The 17,069-nt window shown below is 32.5% G+C and overlaps 1 protein-coding gene and 1 pseudogene across 1 annotated transcript; both read right to left on the bottom strand.

The window, feature by feature from the left end:
• Positions 1–4,353: 4,353 nt before the first annotated feature.
• Positions 4,354–6,321, bottom strand: LOC107425113 (L-type lectin-domain containing receptor kinase IX.1-like; annotated as a pseudogene).
• A 3,234-nt stretch (positions 6,322–9,555) lies between these two features.
• Positions 9,556–11,538, bottom strand: LOC107425083 (L-type lectin-domain containing receptor kinase IX.1-like). The gene has a single exon (XM_016035015.3). The coding sequence runs from the start codon at positions 11,536–11,538 to the stop codon at positions 9,556–9,558; it is 1,983 nt and encodes a 660-aa protein (XP_015890501.3).
• Between the last annotated feature and the right edge of the window lie 5,531 nt (positions 11,539–17,069).

Genomic DNA, 17,069 nt, shown 5'->3' with positions numbered 1-17,069 from the left:
ATTAGTAACCTCAACACCCTAATTTAATACTTGGTTAATATGTGTGTATGAATATCTGATTTATACAAGAATTTCCAACAAAAATTTTCGTTATTTGTCAATTAAGAAACTTCTTTCAAAGTAGATTTTGTTGACCTGATTGTATAGACGAAGACTTGACGGTCGCATTTAAAGAATAATCTACAAGTGAATATTATTGCGAGCTTGGAATATAAACTCCTAACTTTGAAATAATGTAGCATTAATTGGTCATACAACGACAACAAATTTGTTACTGTCGATTGTTTTTCTTGCACGTTCCACCGCGATTTGTGGCTTCAATATCTACTGTATCGGTCTCTTTGCTTTTATATCAAATAGTTTGTTTTTTTTTTTTTTTTCTTTTTGGAAAAATATTTTAATTTTGCAAACAGCAATGTCAGCGACTTGAAAGTTAGTAATATCATCTGCTAATAATTTTTAATGAATTAATAAAGATACCTATTGCTATAAAAATTGTTGCTTTAAAGGTTTCATATTGAGCGATTATAAATAACTCTGTCCCCAAATAATATTCAGAATAACTTGTATAATTTTCTATAACAAGATCGAGATTTTCATGTCGATTCCGCTGATGAAAGGTTTCAGCTCTAGCAGTCACTAATACAAAGAATATTAATGCCAAAATTATGTTTTTCCCAAAATCATATTGTTATGCTAAACTTCATAGGCATATTTTACCGTACTGCGAGCAAATATATGTTGACAAAAGTTGAATAAATAAGTCATCCAAATTCATCATAAAAAATTTTCAAAAATGAAGAAATTATTATCTTTTCTTTGAAAAATAAAAAGCCGTAAGCTTTAAGTGAAATAATCCTATAAGGAATAAATTCGATCCTTAAAAGATGAAATTTCGGAGCTAAATTTACGTGGCATGAAATGAGGTAAAATTACATATTGCTAAGATATTCAAATGGGGCATGTGCAAAAAATAGAAAGTTATTCAATGTGGATTTCCTGGAAAGCTCCAATAACTAAATAATTGGAATAAACTAAGTAATGATTTCTGTAAATAAAATCGACAGGCAGTGCGAGCTACTAGTAAGTTGCGGTCAACGTGGGCTGTTGATTCTCGCAGGTGGACTTCTAGTGAGTCGCTTTAACATGTTGGACTTCTAGTGAGTTGCGTTAACATGTTATATATATATATATATATATATAATTAAATTCCAATGAAGATATTTTCAATTTAAAAAAATTGAAAATAGATAAATTCAATCGTGTAAAATTTTTATATTTGATATTACCATTTATTAAATTCAAAAGTTTTAAATGAATAATCATCTATTTTAACTTTTATTTTTATTTTAAATCTTATTGTGCTTGTATATATATATATATATATATATATAAATAGATTTTAAATTTGATGATAAAAGAGCTAAAAGTATTCGTATTGATCAGATAGATTTGTCTTATATTTAACACCCAAATACAATTTCTGATTAAGAGAAATTATGACTTCTAAAGACTCCTAATAAAAGATAAATGGAACACCCGAACACCCTCTTGTATCAAGCGATTTTTACGTGTTTATAAGAGATTTCTGTCTAAGCTCAATTTAGTCAATATATTGACTTCCAAACAAGTCAACCATTATATTTGTTAATGGATCCTTAATAATGAAATTTATTTGGCGGTGATGAATCTATAGTTTGAAATCAATTTTTTTTGGTTATCATCCATCTTTTTTAATCAATTCCTTTTTTCTTTTTCTTTTTTTCCTTTCCGTCTTTCTTTCTTTCTTTCTTTCTTTTCTCTTATTTATATTATTTGGAAGAATAATAGCATCTATCATTTGAAAGAATTGTGACTTTTAATGTATATTATTTACACATATAGCAGAAAATTTTGACTGCTATTTTTTTTTTTTTTTTGGGGGGGATATTAAGACAAGGGAATTCTGAGATTATTATTCAATAAAACCGTTAGCTTTTACTGTGGGATTGTCCCACAGAAACATTAATTAACATTTTTAGTTAAGTTATTATCTTTAGGGGGGGGGGGGGGGGGGGTGAAAAAAAAGTGATATCAGAACGTATTCCTTATTTAGTCAATATTTGGAATGCTGCTTCTTTATTATTATTATTAGTAGTAGTATTATTATTTTAGCATAAGTAGCTTTTGTTAATTATATGCAGAGAATCTGATCCTCCTTGGTTTCATATTTAATATAATCCTACGTACAGCATCGTTCCACTGTTTAGCTTTATTATTATTATTTTCTTGTCCTCATTTCTTCAAGTTTATTATGCAGCGGGTGATCAGCTCAAATAAATAGAAATGATGACAAATTATTATACAAAAACGACCTGATGACATTGGGCCAGGACGGACCAAATATGGCCGAGTTGTTGAAAAGGCAAACAAGAAGCCCACTTCACCAAAGTTTGGGGACGTGGAGTTATGGCCATCACGCTTCCATAACCTGTTTAATCAAAAATGTTTTAAAAAAAAAAAAGCCGTTAGTTAGTTAGACTTAAATTGGCGCTTTTGGAAGATTATCATTAACCTCTCTCTCTATAGTTGAGGTTAATAGTTTTTCATACTTATCAAATTAAACTTATTTTTTAGTTTTTATCAATCAATTTTAATAGTTAATAGTCACGGAAAAAATTAAAAATAAGCATTTTATAATTAAATAATATTTGATAATTAAAATTAACTAGTAAAAATTATAAATTTAAATGATAATTTTCAAAAATATAAATTTAAATGTAATTAGACAAAATTTGAATAGGTTTAAATGAAAATTTTCCCCAAAAAGAAAAAAAGAAAATTTTGATTGCATTACCTATTTTCACATACATTACACTTTTCCTTACCTGACTTGACCTGTAAAAGTTGGCTAAATGGTAGGGTTGTAATGTTAGAACTAAAGGTACCTAAAAAATATAAAGGTATATATAAAAAAAATAAAATAAAAATATATATATATTTATATATAGATAGATTTTTTTGATAAATTGGGAAGAAAAATTTTAACACTAGGCCATAAAACTCAAAATTTAAAATTTATCAGTGATGGTTATTGCCAATTCGGCTATTCCAAAGGGATAGAAAATACAAAAGTTATGATATGGGGAAAAAAAAATGGAAAAGCGATCCACTACCAATACATTACATATGTAAGATAATATATATATTACATATGCAAATTTGTTATAAGATACATGTGTGCCCTTTATAAAACAGCATATTAATGTTAGGCGTTCACACTATTGAGAGGGACAGCCGCATTTTGTAATAAAATTTATTACATGTGTATCATTTAGTTTGAAGTAAAGTTTATTGTACTTTATTAAACTAAAATTCACATTCATTAATGAGGTGAATCTTCCAAAATTCAATGGTTATTAAGGATAGAGCTTAATTTACTTAGATAAAGTGAACTTTAATTGAGCTTGATTGTACATGTATGTTACTTTGAAAAAATATAAGCCGGAAATGAATTTATATATGACATTTTTGGTAAATTTAGATAAATTAATAACATTATAGCAGTCACTCTCTTCTCTATGATTAAAAAAAAGGAAAATACATAAACTAAGGAGTTTTGGATTAATATTGTTCAACGTTACGCCTAATTAACTTAATTATCAATTGCCCTAAAAAAACTTAATTATTAATTCCCATGATTGAACCTAATTGGACGGATTAAGATGTAGCCTGATAACCTGCAATTGCGATGAAAGAGACACGATAAAGTACAATTCTTCTCTTGACTTTTCCACGCTTCCTGCTATTAATTTCAAAACACAATAATTATCTAATTACATAATTAAAATTTAAAACGTTCAAATTTCAAATGGTTTATTATCAACAAAACATTTATATACGTGTATGTGTGTGTGTTATCACAACAAATTGAAAGAACAAACAAATTAATATTAATTACTAGAGACACATATAATGCAACTTGCTAAGCAGAATAATACATTACAAAAGGTGCAAGAGAAAAAACAAAACTCCTGCTATAGAGGAGAATCAGGCTACACTTAGAGTAGATAATATAAATATTCCTTTGCGGTCAATCCTTGCATAGGACTTTCCCAAGTCACCTATTAGATCGTTTTCTTGCTCCTGTACTCTTCAATATCTTATCTGATCTGTTTTATATATTCAACGAATGGATATGGAAATATAAAACGTTTAAGAGATAAAAGTAGTCCACCAATTTTAGGCAGTCCATATATAAAAAGGCATAGAAAAAGGATAATAATGATAATAATTAAACAAAAACATATTGGTTACAAACATTTAGTTATATATCTTACATATTTTACAGTCATAATATATTCTAGCATTATTTTAACGACCCAAACCTACGCTAGAAGTAATTGAAGGTTCACCGGATCCGGAGCTGACTGATGGAGAGAAAATGTGATACAAAGGAACAGGCATTTTTGATGGAAGATTTGGATAGGTTGCCTCAAAGTTAAGCACATGAATTGCTTGCCTTATTGAAGGCCTTAGACTTCTATCAGGATGAGCACACCACAACCCCACAATCATCAAACACTCTAGTTGTTTCTTGTCCAAATCTAACTCATGATCAAGTCTCTCATCGACACCCAAAAGAAGCTTTCCTTTCCCATAAAGCTCCCAAACCCACTCTACCAATCCAATATGTGAATCCATTTCCGGTTGATCAGCCGACTTTCTTCCTGTAGCTATTTCCAAGCAAACCACTCCAAAGCTATAAACATCCGACTCCCTACTAGCCCTTCCTGTGCTTATATATTCTGGAGCCAAGTAGCCTAATGTTCCAACCAACCCAGTTGTTTGGGGACCGAGCTCATGGTCCATTAATCGAGCCAATCCAAAGTCTCCAAGCTTCACATTCAAGTTGGAATCTAGCATCACGTTGCTAGATTTGATATCTCGGTGCACTACACATTGCTCCCATTCCTCATGAAGATAGAGCAACGCCGAGGCTAATCCGATAGATATCTTGTATCTCACACTCCAATTGAGAGAATTCCTCTTTCGGAATAGGTGGGTGTCAAGGCTTCCGTTTGGCATGAACTCGTACGCCAGGAGAAACTCACCTCTTTCGTGACACCATCCTATAAGTTGCACCAAATTCCGATGTCTCAAGCTGCTAATCACCTTCACTTCCGTTATGTACTCTTTCTTACCTTGTCTAGACCCTCTTGAGATTTTCTTCACGGCTACTGTGATGTCTAAATCAATCAGATAGCCCCTGTAGACAGCACCAAAGCCTCCTTCACCGAGCTTCCTTGCGTTCGAGAAGTTGCTTGTTGCTGAAGCAAGCTCTCCGTAAGAAAACCTTTTTGGTCCTGCTCCTCTTTCTAGATCATCACTGATTAATGTCTCAGTCGTCTCAAATTTCTTCTTCTTTTTCTTCTTTCTAAACAAAAAAATTGAAAATGCTATGATCATCCCTACTATGAAAAGAACACCACCCGAAATTGTGAAACCCAATATTAGTCTCCTTCTTCTTGCCTTTGTCCCATCATCACCTTGTTCTAATTTTATATCCAAAGTCGAATTGAATTCCCATGAATTGAGGCTATTTCTCTCTACATACTGACCGGTAGCAGCTGAAAATCCAATTGTGACCCACTGGGGAAGAATCTGCTTCAAATCTATTTGATAAGACAGACTAGTATTCTCTTTCGAATCAGAGGTGGTTTGGTACTTCCAATTGACGCTCAAATTCTTTGTAGTAGAGTTGTAGGCAATTCACACATCAACGGTATCTCCGCCATGCAAGCTTACATTCCAAGGAGTATAAACTGCAGAAGCAATAGAATTGTTGTTGATCCCAACATGCTCAAATGAAGGATCCCATTCAGGGTTCGAAAACGTGTCGAACTCAACAAGGACAATCTGGTTTCGAGATGAGTCGCTGGTTGTGGTATTGAATAGGCCGAGAAAGCCACCGGCTGAATTCGGTGGGATTTGAAATCCCACAGGGGCAAGGAAGAAGGCGATGCCATGGCCGTAACGAGCTGCGCCTTGCGTGTAAATATTGAAGGAGAAATGGGTGGTGAAGTCGGCAAGGTTCCCTGTTTGTGAGTCCCATAGAGGTACACTCTCAACGTAGGTTGCCCAACCAACTCGGCATAGATAATTCACTTTGTTAATCAACTCGATGGCTCCAACAGAAGGAACTGCATCTCCTTGGTATAATATGTCGGTTTGGTCCGGATTGAAACGAGATATTTGGAATTGAATTGTATTGGAACAAGGAATTAGAAGAAGTATGACTAAGAAGAAGAGAGGTAGGTTGCAGGAAATATTGGTAGACATGGCTTGAAAGATATGGACCAAAGAAATATTGGACTAGTTTTAAGTCTTCTACATATATTACAGAGAACTTTGTATAATTATATGAAATGATTTTGTATTTAGTTTATATATTATATGTTTAATGATGGATTGATGATCATTTTTTTATAATTATATGCAATAATTTTGTATTTAATTTATATATCATATGTTTAATGATGGATTGATGATCATGTTTCATCCACCGCCCCTTAGTTTTTTTATTTTTTATTTTTTATTTTTATTTTTTATATTGACAATTTCCTCTGATAGCGATTTTAATATGTACGTGTAAAGACTGAACCATCGCCAGAATAGGAGTGTCAACGCTTGAAAATGAATGGGCAACAATAAATATTATATTTTGGCTTTAGAACTGATTAACGATCTCCTAGTTAAAGTTGGCCCAGGTCAGCCGAGCCAAAGAAATTAATTAAGGCTATATGTGATTTTTTTTGTCTTTTTTTTATTAACTATTGAAGCTACGTTTGGTCTTCCAAATTTCATTTAAATTATTAAATTAGATTATTTTTATACTAAAACTCTATAAGCAAATCCTCTAATTATAAATATTTAAATTATTATCTGATATATAATATTGTTTGCATATAGTGCTATTGGTAATTGTTTACAGTAATAAATAATATTTTTCTAAAATTAACAATGTCTTTTAGGATAAATTATTAGAAATACCATTCTCTCTTTCAATAATGATTCCCAATTTGAATCCCATACTAAATTTTAAAAAAAAAAAAAATCTTGAAATAAAAAATCACTATGAAGAAGCCTCTCGCATCCATTATCATGAGAAGGCGGGGTCAAGTCACACGTTCCCTTCTCTTTAGAATACAATATCATTTTACCTAACCAAATAAATAAATAAATAAAAATAAAAATAAAGAGAAGCGAAATAGAAAAGGCCAATAAGGATTGTATTATTAATAGTATGTTTTGGTTTGAGGAAAAAATGAACTTTTGGAGTCATTGGACCGTAAATAAGTTACGCAATTATAATAATATATAATAATTGAATAAGTATATGCATATGTGAGATGCCTATTTACTATGGAATTGCTATATTCTAAACTCAAAATCTATATTAGTCACACAAGTCGTATATATTATTATATATTACTAAAATGAAGGAGATACGAAGACTAATTTATAAATTAAAAAGCAGGATCTTTCAAGAATCAATAAACAAATAGCCGATAATAGACTTTGACAATAGACCTCCACAGGATCACAACTAGAATAATATGTTTTGGGGGTTATTTGCATTTTAACTGATACCTTTTGGCCCGATGATGTTGCAATTTAGGTCCATTATATTGAGCCATTGATTTTTGATTTGGTACATATTATATAAAATTAATAATTATGGTTTTTGATTATAATGCAATTATAGAACATGGAGTCGTAAATAAAAAATTGCATTAAATATTCACTGATTTATCATCTAAACTAAAAAAGATATATTAAATATTTATTGAGTTTCAATATAAACTAGAAAAAAGAATTTTTCTAGATAAGCATAAATTTTAAATTTTTTTTAAATAGTTTAAAAATTTTTTTTTTTTTTATCAACAAGTACTTGTTAATTTTTATCAAATATCTTTATTTTTAACAAAAAAAATTTTGGTGAAAAAAAAAAATCTGCCAAACAAATACTTAATCTCTTGATAAATTGAGCTAGACGTTTTGCACTTTGTTTAGTCACATAGAGGATTATAAAATAATTATTTGTTGTTGTTGTTATTATTATTATTATTATTATTATTATTATTATTATTATTATTATTATTATTATTGTCTGTGTGCAAATAAAAAGATAAAGGGGAGAAATTGAAGTATCTTCCCAATATGATTGGTGGACCCACCCTCACCAATCAGCAATTTACATTCTATGCAATATTTTGTTAGTTTACGTCCAAGAATTTCACAATTTCTGGAGTGACAATGATGTTTTAGATTTCAAGGTTTGATACTTTCAACCCAAAATTAGTAGTTTGATGGTGGATGCTCATTCACCAAAAAAATAATAAATAAATAAAAAGTAGATGCTTGATTTTTTAAATAAAAATTAGCCTTTTTTGCAGCTATGTCCTGTCAATTTTGCACCGATTTGCAATTTGATTCATGAATTTCATATTTATCATCTATGTCCTCAAACGATCAAAACTATTAAAGCTCCTACATTTAAAACTGTTCGTTTTTCTCCCCGTTTTCCAGGAGTATATTAGGCAAATAAGTACCAATTTTATCATCATTGGTTATTAGCTGAATCATGATAGTATAAAATTATGATTTGATGACAATTTGGTATTTAAGTAATGTTAGTTTAATTGGTAAGTTACACACATCTATAATTGAATTGAAATGTTGTGGGCTCAAAGATATCAAAATAAAAAAAAATAAATGATGTTAGTTTAGTTGGTAAGTTTTGCACATCTACAATTAAATTGAAATGTTATAGGCTCAAAAACATCAAAATGAAAAAATAAAAAATAAAATAAAATAAAAAAATAATTATAAAAATAAAAATAAAAAGATGACAATTTCATTTTGACTTTTTTTTTTTTTTTTTTTGGGGGGGGGCGCCCCTCTTCGTTCCAAATCTCAATGATTTAATTCATTAATTAATCCTTTATATAATTTCTGGTGATTTATTATTAAAAAAAAAAACATTATGATAACAACAAATTTTTGTACTCCCCCGAGACGTACATGGGACAGTCCAATAACTACGTACAATCTAATATTCCATTCCAAAACCTTAAGTAAGAATAAATAAATTATGTATATAAAAACTCGGCTCTAGGGGCCCCATTAAAGGATATAATATATAGATTTCCTTGCAAATGACTTTCCCAAGCCATGATCACCTATCAGATCGTTTTCTTCCTGTGTACTTCAGCATATCTTTTCTAATCTCTTATATTAATCCAATCGGTCGGCTTTACACTGCAACATAAATCGGCATTGACTACCAAATTTTATGCTTGCAACTATTAAATTTCATTCCCTGATCCCTTCAAACCCTACAAAATAATCAACTTAGCTGGCTTCACACGGTCCACGAAACCATCCAATAGTACATATATAATTAGATTTAAACATTAATACAACAATTTTGATTAAAAAAATTAATACAACAATAAATTATTGACCTTAGCATATACTTATCTAATTACATATTTATTGCTTAAATTCCAGTTAACGACCCACAGCGATGCTTGTTGTTATCGAGGGTTCACCGGAGCTGACTGAGGGTGACGGCACATGAAACAGAGGAACAGGCATTTTTGATGGAAGATTTGGATAGGTTGCCTCAAAGTTAAGCACATGAATTGCTTGCCTAATTGAAGGTCTTAAGCTTCGGTCAGGATGAGCGCACCACAACCCCACAATCATCAAACACTCTACTTGTTTCTTGTCCATATCACTTTGGATTCTCCCATCCACACCCAAAACAAGGTTTCCTTTCCCATAAAGATCCCAAATCCACTCTACCAATCCCATCTGACAATTCTTATCCATAGGATCCACGGACTTTCTTCCTGTAGCTATTTCCAAGCAAACCACCCCAAAGCTATACACGTCAGATTCCTTACTAGCCCGTCCTGTGCTTATATACTCTGGAGCCAAGTAGCCTAATGTTCCAGCCAATCCTGTTGTTTGGGGACCTAGCTCATGGTCCATTAACCTTGCTAATCCAAAATCTCCAAGTTTGACATTGAAATTGGAATCTAACATGACATTGCTCGATTTGATATCTCGATGCACAACACATTGCTCCCACTCTTCGTGAAGATAGAGCAATGCTGATGCAATCCCAAGAGATATCTTGTACCTTACAGCCCAAGTAAGAGGCTTCCTCTTACCAAAGAGGTGGGCATCGAGGCTACCATTTGGCATGAACTCGTAGACAAGAAGGAACTCACCTTTGTCGTGGCACCACCCGATGAGCTGCACCAAATTTCGGTGTCTTAAGCTGCTGATGACCTTCACCTCTGTTATGTACTCCTTTCTTCCTTGCTTTGAACCCCTTGAGATTTTCTTCACAGCTACTGTAATATCTAAATCAATTAGATAGCCTTTGTAAACCGCTCCAAACCCTCCTTCACCGAGTTTCCTTTCGTCTGAGAAGCTGTTGGTTGCCGAAGCAAGATCAACATAAGAAAACCTTCTCGGTCCTGCTCCTCTTTCCAGGTCATCATTGATTGATGTTAAATTTACTGTCTCTGCCTGCTCAGTTACTCTCTTCTTTTTTTGCTTACTCCGCCGTAAAAACAGCATCGAAAGTGCTAAAATCATCCCAAGAATGAAAACACCGCCCGAAATTGTGAGACCCAATATCAATCTCCTTCTTCTAGCTTTGTTTCCATCGCCTCTTTTTATATCCAGATTTGAGTTGAGTTCCCATGAATTAAGCACATGTCTCTCTCCATACTGACCAGTAGCTCCTGAAAATCCAATTGTGACCCATTGCGGAAGAACTGTCTTCAAATCGATTTGATATGCTAGACTGGTATTCTCTTTTGAATTTGAGGTATTTTGGAACTCCCAATGGACACTCAAATTCTTCGCGGCCGCGTCGTAGACAATCCATGCATCGATGTTATCTCCGCTATGCAAGCTAACATTCCAAGGAGTGTAGATGGCAGAAGAAATAGAATTTTCGTTGATCCCGACGTGCTCGACCGGAGGATCCCATTCAGGATTCGAAAACGTGTCGAACTCAACCAGGACAATCTGATTTTGTAACGAATCACTTGTGGTGGTATTGAATAGGCCTAAAAACCCACCCGCGGAGTTCGGAGGGATTTGAAACCCAACAGGAGCAAGGAAAAATGAAAAGCCATGGCCATAGCGGGGAACACCCAGGGTGTTGATGGTGAAGGAGAAATGGGTTGTGAAGTCGGCTAGCTTTCCGGTTTCTGAGTCCCAAAGAGGCACGCTCTCGGCATAGGTGGCCCAACCAACTCGGCATAGGTAGTTGTACTTGTTGTTTAGCTCTACGGCTCCAACTGAAGGCGCTGCATCTCCTTGGTACAATATGTTTTCTTGGTTAGAATCGAAGCGAGATATTTGGAATTGAATTGAACCTGCAAAAGGAAAAAGAAGAAAGACAAAGAAGAAGAAGAAGAAAATACAAGTTGGAGTTGGTGAGTTGCAGAAAGTGCTGGGAATGGCCATGACACCTGAGATCAACAGGGGAAATGATATTCAACAGGCTTGAGAGGAACTATTTATGGTGAGGTTTATATTATTTATGAGATAGTTTATGTTTAAATTATATATATGAAAAATAATTATTTGATTGCCATGTTTCATCCATCATCGTTTTAGTTTTATTCCATTAAAGAAATTCAGCTGAGAATGACTTGTAATTGTATACAAGAATTAAGAAATGAGAGGAACAGATACATCGCCGGCATAGTAGAGTCAACGCTAGAAAATGACAAAAAATTATATATATTTTTTTCCAAAAGTTGATGAATATGAATATCCTCCCCGTGCTTATCTTGGATTGGTCCATTGATGTTTGTTAGATGAGTCTAACCAAAGAAATTATGGTTGTATATTTATGTATTTGGTCTTAAAAGTTCTTGTTAAAATGTTATATTAAGTTAATCCTTTGTTTTATATGTGTCATTTGAATTTAATATTTTGGTTTTAAATTGTTTAATGCATAAAACTGGATATAACATCAAATAGAAATTTTCTTGATTTTGTCATATTTTCTGCACATATATATGTGTCTGTAATCATCCGTCACACCTTCAATGAAGGCCATGCAACCACGTTGCTAATAAAGTTAAAGAGAACAAAACAAGCAAGGAAATTATAAGACAAAATTTAGGGTTTTTTTTTTTTTTTTTATCCACAAGGTGTAACAAATCGTACGACTTTGATTCAAAAATCAATTTGTTCTATGACCGTTCAGTCCTATTTAAAGTTCAAATGGTAATTTCCATCCAAAATAAAAAGTTAAAATAGTAATCAAATCACAATAACCTGCCATGGAGTATCCAATTAACCTTAACTGATGATATATGATGGCCGTGGAGAACCAAGCTAGATTATTTATTCCTAGAAAATAATTACTTAATTAAATTAAAACTAGAATATTCAAATCAGTTAGATACCTACAACAAACATGTTCTTTTTTTTTTTTTTTTTGTATATAACATATTGAAAATAATCCCGGGAGAATACTTTGTGTACCTCTGCCTAAAATCTCTTTTCCCATTAATTTTCTTCTGTTTTTGTAGTTAATTGAAGTCGTTACATATTTTTAAAAAGTCACGTATCTAATTATGAAACTTCAAAATACAAACTATTTATGTATATATCGTCATAATTAGAACTAAGGTCAAGCTAAGTGCCGGACTTAGATTGGACCTACCTCGAACAATAGGAAGAGAAAAGATTAGAAAAATTTATAGTTTTTGTTTTTTGTTTTTTTTTTTTTTTTATGTGTTGTTTTTAAGTCAATTATACATGCCAATTATATATTGTTTTTTGTAATAAAAAAAAAAAAGGGGCAAATTTATATATTGTTTTTTTGTTTTTATCAAATTAATGTATATTGATGATTCCCACTATTACTGTGGGGTCCAAACTTTCAAAAGCCAGAAGGCAAGAAAGGACAAGCGACACGACTTCTGTATATCCAACTAATATGAAAAGAAAAATATTAAAATTTAAGAAGCATCATCTTCAATGAACCGCCATTTGTGCAACTGCAACATAAACTATACATGCACATGATTTATAGAGAACTTTCCAATCTCTATCCAATGAGATTACGGAATTTGGCAATTGGCACTTATTAATTTCTTAGTAGCTAGACTTGTTCATTTGGTTGATTAGTAGACTTTGAGCATAGGACTAGTTCCAAGGACCACAACCAAAAGGGTTTTTCTTAATTATTTATAGGGCATTGTCTCTTCGATTGCTTAACAAGACGACGGTATTCTACAAAGATTCTGTGTATATGCTCTCAAAAATAATAAATGTAATAACAATAATAAATAACAAACTAACACAATAGTTTTTGATAATTCTTTGCGTTATCTATATATATATATATATAGGGGATACAAAACAATATATATATATATATATATATATAGATATACATGTACTCTATTATTATAGAAAATGGCGAAGAAGCATACTTTAATGTGTCACATAAAAAAAAATGACATTCTCACCCCTAATCGATCTCTTATCAAAGGTTTGTTTAGCAAAAAAATGGTAGGACTAGTTCTTCTTCAATTGCGAAAAGAGCTGACTGCGTATTCTCTTGCAGAATCGAATGCCCTATGTGCCTTCCTCGCTTCATTAAGGCTCACAAAGAAGAGACTCTTGATGGCTGAATTGGTAGAGAAGAGCAAGTAAGTTTTTACAAGAGGCGATGTGTCTTGTTAATTTCTATATACAAGAGACATTGTAAATGGCTCTAACCGTTTACAAAATGCTAAAACTCTTGTAAAAATTCAAAATTCAAGGCAACCACAGCATGTTAAGTTTGTGGCGGAGAGATCAGTGTAGAAGTAACGTGATACCATAAGTTGGTCGTAGAGTTTCTTAATCAAGGCAACCACAGCATCTTTGCTGCCTAGCCAGTTTGTTAACAATTTTCTTGTCAATCAGTAATTAGAAATTCCACATCTTCAGCAATGTTGATGAGTTGATCCCAGCAGAAAAATGTAATTGTAGATTTAAGGCTCATCTGGATAAAGAAACTACTCCAAGTGACAGAAGAAAAATTTTTGGGCACTGATATAAAGTAGTGTAAATTGTTTTCAATTTTTATTTTGAAGAAATACAAACATATACTAAAACAAAACTTTTTATAAAATAGGTTAAAATAATATTATTTTTTCTTTTCCTGCAAAAATTTTAGGAATAAATATAAATTTGGATTCTTAGACAATTATAATAAATTGATTCCAATTTTTAAAAAATAAATAAATAAATATAATTCCTTGAAGCAAAAGAAAGAGGAAAAAAATAACAAATTTTTTTTTTATTTGGAATTAATCACCCAAAAAAAATTCAAAAGTTAGGAAACAAAAATCAAAAAGAGAATTAAATATATTTTTGTTCTGATTACATAATTTTATTTTATTTTTTTGCTATTAACTCACAGTATTAAATAATTATAATTGTAATCAAATACAAATTATAATTAAGTACGTATTATATTACTAAAAACTTCTAGACAAATATTTTGATTATTTCAAACAATTAAAATTTTAGAAAAATAAGAGATAAAATGTAGATAAGGGGGAAAATGTTTTTTAAAAAATAGGAAGGAAAAAAAATAGAAAAAAAAAGAAGAGAGAACTCGAAGGATGCCATTTTTTATTGGTGAAATGGCTCAAAGGGTACTGTTGGAGATAAAGCGAGGGCTTGCATTTGGCATTTTGAAGAATGAAAAACTGAAACAAAAAAAAAAAAAATAGAGAGGGAGAAAAAAATTAAAACGGGGAGGGGGCATTTTTGTTGTGATTTTGTGACCACATAAATACAAAAAAAAAAAAAAAAAAAAAAAAAAAAAAAAGAAAACAAAACAGAAAATATTGAGGAGAAAAAAAATGTATTATTTCTTTCTGAAATCAATACCCAAAAAGCAAAAAAAACCAAAAGTCTCTAAAAAGTCCATATAGTCAAATCACAACAAGTGGTATAAGAATTTCAAATTCAAATATAGGGTTCATTGTAAACAAACTCCAAATAGATATTTCAGCATATTATGAGATAAATCTTGTCGAGATGAAGAGAATAAGCACAACCAGACCTCCACAAGCCATTCAAAGTTTTTGCAGGTCTTCACACACTGGTCAACATGCCACGAGCCATACATGCGCTTCCACATGGTACCAAATTTATTGTAAACCACAAGTGTATGGATCATATCAAGTAATAAAGTGGACTCATGAGAGATAGATATCTTACTTACATGGATTGTAGACTTGTTTAAATGCTAAATACCATAATAATCGCAACTCAACTTTATTTAGGCAATCAAATACAAAGAAATAAACTAACATTTAAATACTAATCTAATTCGAACATAGTTCGAAGCTAAGATAATAGGATAAGAATGCAAAAGAAACAACACACAATATAATGGAAATGGTAATGTTGTAATCTAAGTTCTAGGACTTTGACTTCCCATCTAACCCTCTTATATTTGATTAATTAGTTGATAAAAGACAAATTCTATCCAAATTTTAATCTAGAAAGTTTCTAAATTAATCCAATCCCTTTTTTCCAAAGTGAAATTAAAAATTATAAGTTTTTAATGAAAATTAGAAATCCCTTCACCCAATTCCTAATCAAGCTTTTAGACATAGGTTGTGTGAATCTAGTGGCCAATTTATTAAATTAAACTTTTCCAAGGCTTGATTAGAAAGTCTGCCCAATACCCAAGAGATTTCCCAATTGCAAAAATATATCAAACATTAATTGTAACACCCCGTCCCGAACCATGTCGGAATTCTTGCACGTTAACCGAGGTTGACCGTTGACCGTTGACCGAAGGGGTCAAAAGTTGACTTTTTGATCCGGTTGGAATTCTAGGTTGACTGAGGTACCGTTACGGAGTACACGTTGGCACGAGTTCGTAGACTGGTAGCACGTTGAAAACGGAGCTACGGTTTGAAAGTTATGAGCAAAACAAGTTGAGGTCCAAACTGTCCAAGGGGTGCCGGAGTTGACTTTTTATTCATGCAAGGTTGAGCTTTGACTCATGCATGGTTGTGAAGTGCTCGTCGATACGAGTCCGTAGACTAGTGGCACGTCCGATTTGGACATGTGGTTTGAAAGTTATGGACCTGTAAAATTTTTCAAATACCGTATTATTTTAATATTATTTTTACACGTATAACGATGTGCCACGTGTGACTTACTGAAGGTGACCATGTGTCACCATGGTGAAATGCCACATGTCAACCATGTGTAAAAATCAAATTGTTTTATTATTATTTTAAATAATCATATTATTATTAATATTATTTAATCATTTTTATTTTATTTCTTTTTCTTTTTCTTTTTCTTTTTCTTTTCTTTTCCCCACGTGGGAAAACACCTGTTTTTTTTTTTTTTCTTTTCCTTTTCTTTTATTTTTTTCCTTTCTTCTTCCTCGAGCCACCAAAAAACACACACAGCTTTTTCTCCCACCGACCGTCTCTCTCTCTCTCCTTGCTGCACTTTTTTCGGCCACCCATAGTCCTCACGCGCCGGCCAGTGACGAGTGGAGGGAGGAGGCGAGCTCAGCCGCCAATTTTCACGGTCACCGGACGCGGGCCGATCGGGCCGGAGTAGCCGCCGGCCGGCAAAATTTCTCTCTCCTCTTTTCTTGTGTTTTCCGGCCAGCCCAGTCCAAATTAAACCTCCTCTCCCCCTATTTTGGGTCCTCTGAGTTCAAAAATGGCCTCCAATCTCAAAAATTCGAAGCGGTTTGCGAGATACGAGGAATTGAAAACCGGTCGAAACTTTCCGGCCACCTCCGGTGGAATTGGGGTCGATGGAGACCGGTAATGCGCTCCTCGTTCCACGAGCTTCGATTCGGTATATCATTCGCCTATTTTGGTTAACGTTTGTGTTTTGACCCCCGGGTACCGGGTATTATTTACCCGATTAAAATATTAATTTATTTGACTGTCTGTGAATTTTGTTCTAGGAGCACCGGTGAGTCGTAGAATTGATCC

The sequence above is a fragment of the Ziziphus jujuba genome, chromosome 7 (assembly GCF_031755915.1).
Source record: "Ziziphus jujuba cultivar Dongzao chromosome 7, ASM3175591v1".
Taxonomy (NCBI): domain Eukaryota; kingdom Viridiplantae; phylum Streptophyta; class Magnoliopsida; order Rosales; family Rhamnaceae; genus Ziziphus; species Ziziphus jujuba.
Note: the sequence above shows the minus strand (reverse complement) of the source record. Positions and strands in the feature narration are given on the sequence as shown.